At 35.7% G+C, this 6,687-nt stretch overlaps 1 protein-coding gene across 3 annotated transcripts; it reads right to left on the bottom strand.

Moving 5' to 3' along the window:
• Positions 1-222: 222 nt before the first annotated feature.
• Positions 223-6,236, bottom strand: sgf29 (SAGA complex associated factor 29). Of its 3 annotated transcripts, none has more exons than XM_022668495.2 (10): positions 6,146-6,236; positions 4,422-4,501; positions 4,164-4,260; positions 3,985-4,057; positions 3,210-3,274; positions 2,993-3,122; positions 2,719-2,865; positions 2,036-2,071; positions 1,704-1,866; positions 223-718 (listed from the first exon to the last, which is right to left on the bottom strand). In XM_022668495.2, exons 2-10 carry the CDS (start codon positions 4,494-4,496, stop codon positions 602-604), a joined length of 903 nt encoding a protein of 300 aa, XP_022524216.1. In that variant the 5' UTR covers positions 4,497-4,501; positions 6,146-6,236; the 3' UTR covers positions 223-601. The 3 variants fall into 3 exon arrangements, with proteins under 3 accessions (XP_022524216.1, XP_022524217.1, XP_022524218.1); XM_022668496.2 differs by having other exon boundaries at positions 4,167-4,260; XM_022668497.2 differs by having other exon boundaries at positions 4,185-4,260.
• Between the last annotated feature and the right edge of the window lie 451 nt (positions 6,237-6,687).

Here is a 6,687-nt window from a genome sequence, read left to right as displayed (position 1 = left end):
TAAAAACTTTTTCATATATAATTAAGTAGAGATAAAAAGATCATTTGAAAATACTCACGAAGGTATAAATCCATTAGTATGTAACATGAATGCAAAAATGTAAATGTAAAAAGTAAATGTAATTGCCATATATATCCATAGCTTTTGAATTGCATTTTTTTTTTATAAAGACAAATTTAAGGTCAACAGTTTTCCTATAAATGATGTTAAGAGAAAATGTGGCAAATTTTCAAAGGGTTTATTTTCACAATTTTTACATAATTCAGCTGCAGTAACCAAACCGACAGGAATATTTATTGTGGTACAAAAAACAATATACAACATTTACATGGTAGAACACCAAAAACAATAGAACAAAACAGGGTCACAGACCTGATTCATGAACACAGTCCTGATTTACAACAGCTGCAGTTTAATTCTCCATTCACACAGATTGTAATGTTATTCAATGTCATTCACAGTCAAACATCATTTCTGTATTTGTGTATTGGTCCAAGAACCAATGAGGTGACCATAACCAACAGATAGGTCTGATACTAAAACAGCACTTCCATTCTCAAACAGTTAACAGAAACAGTCAAAAGTCTACTTTTCATCTTCTTTACTTCTTCTTGGTCTCCTTACAGGCCACCACATATCTCTGGGCAACATTGAGAGGTGGTGAATAGCCATCTGCATATGAAGTGTCTTCAAACAGCACTGAATAGTCGTCCTGGGGCTGGCAAAAAACAACAACAAAATAAACAGTCAAAAACTTGGGCTGTCAACATTAACAAATGTAATTAATTTGGGAAACTTTAATGTCAACATTTTTTAAGCAAATTAATACATGTAACAAATTGTACAGAGCCTGAAAGTAGAATAATTTATAGTAAAAATTAGAGACAAACATTACACAATTCCCTCCATTAGCTCTCTGTCAAACTCAGTAACTCAGCAAATTAAAAGATTCAAATTGATAACAAAATAAATGTACCCTGAGATATTACAATGCAGTAAAAGACAACACTAATATAAATACAATTTAGTTTACATTTAAATCCATATTATTACACATAGTCTTACACAGAAGAAAACATTTCTGTTGTGAATAATCAGAATTTGTTTTCAAATGACACCCAAACAAACAAACAAAAAAAACATTAAATATTGACTTCTTGTATTTGTTTGCAGTTATACATAGATACAAATGCATAAGATCAAGATGCAAATTAATATGCCATAAGTGTGTCTTACACCAAAAATTTTCTGTTTTTCTCTGGCGTGCTTTTTCCAAGTTTTCAATTTGATATTCAACATGAAATTCATTAGACAGGCCAATGAGCATTACACGGACCAATGGAACACAGGGTAGTGTCTGATATGCTGTGATGTCTTTGGCTGCTTAGCCTGATGTCTAACTGTACGACATGAAAACTCTTGAGCACTGAAAAGGATGACAGTTTATACGCCAGTCCCCTGTAGTAGCTCTGGTGCAATTATTCCTAAAAAAAAACTACTAATTGCTTGTGGAATTATTTAGTTCACTGAATTCAACAATTATGCAAATTCATTTTAAATCTTGAAAATTATTCTTTTGAGAACTTCTTTTTTCCTTTTGTGCACCTCTCATGAGGTGTGTGTGAACTGACAACAGATTGACTGCCTCCACTAGTAGAACTTCTTTGTTTCGACTGTTCCCTCCATCCATCTTTCATTCTTACCCGGTGTGGAGGGGTATGAATGAGCGCTCTGTAGAAGCAGGTGGTCTGTGGGTAGAGGGCCAGCACCAGCTGGTCTTTGCTGAATAAGGCCTCAGGGTCTGTCTCTGGGTTAGCTTTCCACTGTGGCAGCGGGATGATTCTTCTCCGACTCAGCGTGTGCCTCCTGGAGCAAGTCAGGAGGGTATAACCAGTGACAGAACAGAGAAGGGCAAACAGTCAGGAGAAGATCAGGAAGAACCACAAAGAGCAAAGGCAGACAGCAGTGACAAGAGGAACAAAACATTAAATGGAAACAGATACAACAAATAAACAAGATAAAAGAGGTCACTTACTCTTTTCCTTCCTCATCAATGTCATCCACTTCATACCTGGACACAAAATGGCAAAAAGACAAGCATGACATCGCAAACATGACTGTTAGTTCAAAGCCAGTCAAATTGTTTGTGGTTAACATTTCTTTAAATTAGGGATGTTTAAATGTTGTATGCACCATGAAGCATTGACGTGAAGCCTTCGAACCAACTGCATTGAATTTTTTTTTAACCAAATTAAAACATATATACAAAAAAATATATATTTTTGTGCACAATAAATGTCAAAATCTGACCTAAATGTATTTGTTTCACTTTATTTAGCATACGCCACAACTAATATCTCGACTAACATAACAACTAAAATCCCAACTTCATAGAAGGAGAAAGAATCAAATATTTAGCATTTCTATTCATTCATGATTTATATTGCAAAATTAATGTAAACAACCATGAGATTGACACTGTGTCTTAACAAATATATATTCTTGCATGCATGTGCTAAGAAAGGCAATGCTGCATGTGAAGTTTCAGTTTCATCTTCACCAGCATCAGAGGAGAAATTTCAGGTTTCAAAAACTGGAATTAAAAAAAATCTGATTATTTGTTAACAACTGTTTCACATATTTTCTCCTCCTGTGTGATCACAACCAAATAATTATATCAGTTTCAAAGAGTAAAATGTTGTCAGCTAAGATAGTTACTTGTTGGTGGAGTGGCTGTAGCTGACAACCTCAGCCAGGATCCACTGTTCATCTCCGTCTACACCCTTCACTCGAGCTGCCACCTTGTCCCCCTGTTTAGCCACGTAATCACTGCTTGCAGGAATGGCCCCACACAGAGGAGGCGGACTGCGAAAAAGATAAAAAATGGATTAAATTTCATTTTTACTATATCATTACCAGGATGAAAGAGGCTGGTGTTAAGAAAACAAAGTTGAAAAGATGGAAAGCTAAGAAAACAGGCCAGAAATCAGACCTTTCGCCTGGCTTGCCTATCCAGAGTGGAAGCGTCATGGCAGACTGCTGGAGTAGAGTCATCAGAACGCCTCGCCGCATGGTCTTTCTGGGTGGGTCACTGTCATTGTAGACCCCTGCCATTCTCGCAGCTGAAAGAGGTTATAAGGCAGTGTGAGTCAAGCAATATCACAGATGAATAGTTTCTCACAGTTCCACAGACACTTTCAATAACTCACCAATTCGTCTCTCTTCCAGTAGCGATTTAATTTCTGCAATCTTGTCAAGAGCATGCCGCAGTATACTGTAAAACAAAGGAAAATATTTCAATATTTTATGATGTCTGAGTTAATGATGTCTCATCTGTCCCCAACCTAACACCACAAGGTGGAGCTCTTTAATTACAGTGCCCAGTTACCTACACCACTTTACTCTAATATTCCAGCTCATATCACTTATATAATTTTTACTTGTCCCATAGTGTGTGTTTATCTACTGTCCATTTAAAAGCCCACCCTGAAGCAACATAGTGCATAACTTAAAAGACCAAGCCAACTGAGTCTAGTCACTTGTACAAAGAAAAAATGCTGTGTTTGTTGTTCATTACAACAATCATTTAACAAAATCGAGGAAAATGATATTATTTAGATGTCAATAAAATTATAAATGAAAATAAAAAAATCAAGAGGAAGATGAACTGCACAAGCCATGCAGTGTAAAAAGAAATAGGTAGAAGACAGTATGTATCTGCATAAATATACATTGATATTCCACATAGAACTGGGACTAATATTTTGTCCCGTGACTTTTGCCCAATCACATGGAAGCTAAAGAATGATAATATGACTCATGGAATAAGAGTGTTGGTCCTCCTACAATAAATATGGATGAAATTTCTGCCAGAGTTGCTTTGCATGGACAATCGTAACCACTATTCACAGGCTTTCATGATATAGTCCTGATATACACGTGACACTGTGGATCAAAAATCATAATAAATGCTCTGGTAATTACCTGCACTCTGCTTCTGCATCTGCTTTTGCTGTGGTGTACAACCCCCGGAGTTTTGTCCGATAGTATGGTGAAGCTGGAAAGAGAGGAGAATGCTCAAAACATATTGCCTATCATAAATGGATAAAATTATTGATGAATGAATGGATGGTGGATTTAGTTGAAACGAAAATGAGAGATACTACTAGGACATGTCGACTGACTCTTGTTTTCTGTCTGCATTCTTTCATGTGTCTTCTGGATGTTGAGCAGGTTGTGCTCACTGCGTGAACGCTCCTCCTTTCCATCAAAGAAAGGAACAAAAAGAGAAAGATAATGAGCCAGTGCACCACTGGACAACCAATTTCATCCAAAATCTCATAAGACCTGCAAGTTTCAGCAGGAGCCAGGTTTAAAAACAGAAAAATGGGTAAAAAAAACAAAAAAAAAAAACACTGTACCTGAGTTTGCTTTATTAGTTGATGGAGCTCAGTCAGCAGCTCGGCAATTTTTGTATCTGCCGACACCAACGCCATTGAACCTGAAACAGAACAGAGGCACTGAGACTCTTTATCCACTCTATACACAAATGATTTAGGAATAACTTTGAATACTCTACCCAAAATGCAACATAATTTGCTCATCATTTGAGCCTCGAAGAAATTCATTACAGCTGTTTACAGCTGGACTATTTATGGAATATATGATATAGTTAGTATTTATTTAATATTATTCACTGATTTTTTTTTTCAGTTTAACAAAAGATAATGCATTTTTCTAATAAGTAAGTTATAGTGTGAATAAGTTTCACACAGTTTATCACAATAATGAAAAAAAAAAAATACAACTGACTGTACAGCCCTAGTGAGTGGTATGGTGATACTAAAGTATCAATGTAGAAAAACAATACTTAGAGACATAAACAGTTTTAACTGATCCAACTGTTTTTAAAAATCCAATTCAGCTATTCAATAATTACGGCAGTTCCTTTAATTTAATTAACTGTTCCAGTCTTTTAGTTGACTTGTTAAAATCATTTTATTGAAATGAGATAACATTAAACTTAATTCATTAAACAGAGGGATTTAGTTATATTGAGAGGATGATTTATTAAGTTGAAGGAATAATGCTTTAAACTGAGAAAGACAATTTAGTAAACTAGAAGGACCATTTATTATATGCAGGGCACAAAGTACCTACATTTTATTTTTCAATGTATGTTAGGTGTGTTACGTCAAAAGTCTTCTCAATGTTTTTCTTTTATTTAGTTTCTACATTATAGATTCATATTATAGATATGTAAACAAGTAAGGGACACATATGGAATTATGTAGTAAACCGTAAAAAGGTGTTTGTCCTCCACAATTCCATAATCTAAACCTGATCAACTGAGATGGTGATTTGGGATGAGCTGGAGCTTCACATCGTGAAGGAAAAGCAGCAACTATTGTTCAGCACCTTCAGAAACTCCTTCAAGACGCTGAGAAATCTATTCCAGGTGACTCTACCTCATGAAGACACAGAGATTAAAATACCAAGAGTATGCAGATCTGTCCTCAAAGCTAAATGTGTATACTTAGAAGAATATAATATTCCTGTATAGCTTTAATCTAGTCTTCAATATTAAAGTTACGCTCTAAAAATCATATAAAGGAAGAAAACACACTGAATGAGAAGAGATGTGTCGAAACTTTTGACTGGTACTGTATATAAGACTGCAGCATTTTTAAACATAGCTTATAAAGTCTTCTACAACCTGAACATGTGTTTACAAATCTGAACCACTGAATGTTGTTAACTAGCTACTGATATGACAAGCTGCATCAAAATGAACGGTTCTTAGAGTTGCATACTTTTACTAGACATTTAGCTATTTAACTCAGATCTGCAGAGGTTGTACTGTACAGTTAGATGCTTTATGTGGGTTATATTTAGTGCAGTAACTATTTTTTATTATCTGATTGAGGAACTCGCAGAGCTGCGGTCGCTCTTACTGACCGTATATCAACACCAACACAGGAGCGGGCTAGCATTAGCATTAGCATCAGCGACCAAAATACGAAGCGGCGAACATACAAGCAGTAAATAGGCGATATTCGCGGAATAGTCAGATATCTATTCGGTAACAACGTGTTCTGCGAAGTGAAAATAACTTGTTTTAACCATTAAAACAGCCCCAACCTACCTTATTATGGGGTTAGCTAGCTTTCCTCTGTGGTTGGTTCGTTAGCTAGCGTTAGCTGTGTGGGCTAGGCCTAGTACAGAAGCCTCTAAGGGACATTTACAGAGCGGCGCTATACCCCTAATAATGACCCCACAGCTAAACTATACTAGTGCATCTCAAACTATTAGAATGTCATTGAAAAGAAAATATTATATAGCTGTATAAATATTATATTGATGTAGTACACACAGAGCGATCTATTTTAAGCGTTTATTTATTTTATTGTTGATAAATATGATAAATATGAAAAAAATCCTCATAGAATTAGAAGATTATAGCATCATAAGAGCAATTGGTACTTTTGGCTGTGTGGGCAGTGTCCTAAGTCCTGCTGGAAAAATCTGCATCTTCATTAAAGTTGTCAACAGAGGGAAGCATGAAGTGCTGTAAGATTTTGCAGGAAAACACTGCACTGACATTAAACTTGATATGACACAATGGAACAACACCAGCAGATGACATGGCTCTATGATTTTAATTATTTAGTTATGGAATAATACGTA

This window comes from Astyanax mexicanus, chromosome 19 (genome assembly GCF_023375975.1).
Source record: "Astyanax mexicanus isolate ESR-SI-001 chromosome 19, AstMex3_surface, whole genome shotgun sequence".
Lineage (NCBI taxonomy): Eukaryota > Metazoa > Chordata > Actinopteri > Characiformes > Acestrorhamphidae > Astyanax > Astyanax mexicanus.
Note: the sequence above shows the minus strand (reverse complement) of the source record. Positions and strands in the feature narration are given on the sequence as shown.

Excerpts from the sequence above, each read along its gene's own strand:
- sgf29 (XM_022668495.2), bottom strand. The coding sequence starts at position 4,496 with ATGGCGTTGGTGTCGGCAGATACAAAAATTGCCGAGCTGCTGACTGAG. Across the intron at positions 3,275-3,984 it reads GATGCAGAAGCAGAGTGCAG|TATACTGCGGCATGCTCTTG; the intron begins GTAATTACCAGA and ends TTTGTTTTACAG. Across the intron at positions 3,123-3,209 it reads ACTGGAAGAGAGACGAATTG|CTGCGAGAATGGCAGGGGTC; the intron begins GTGAGTTATTGA and ends AACCTCTTTCAG.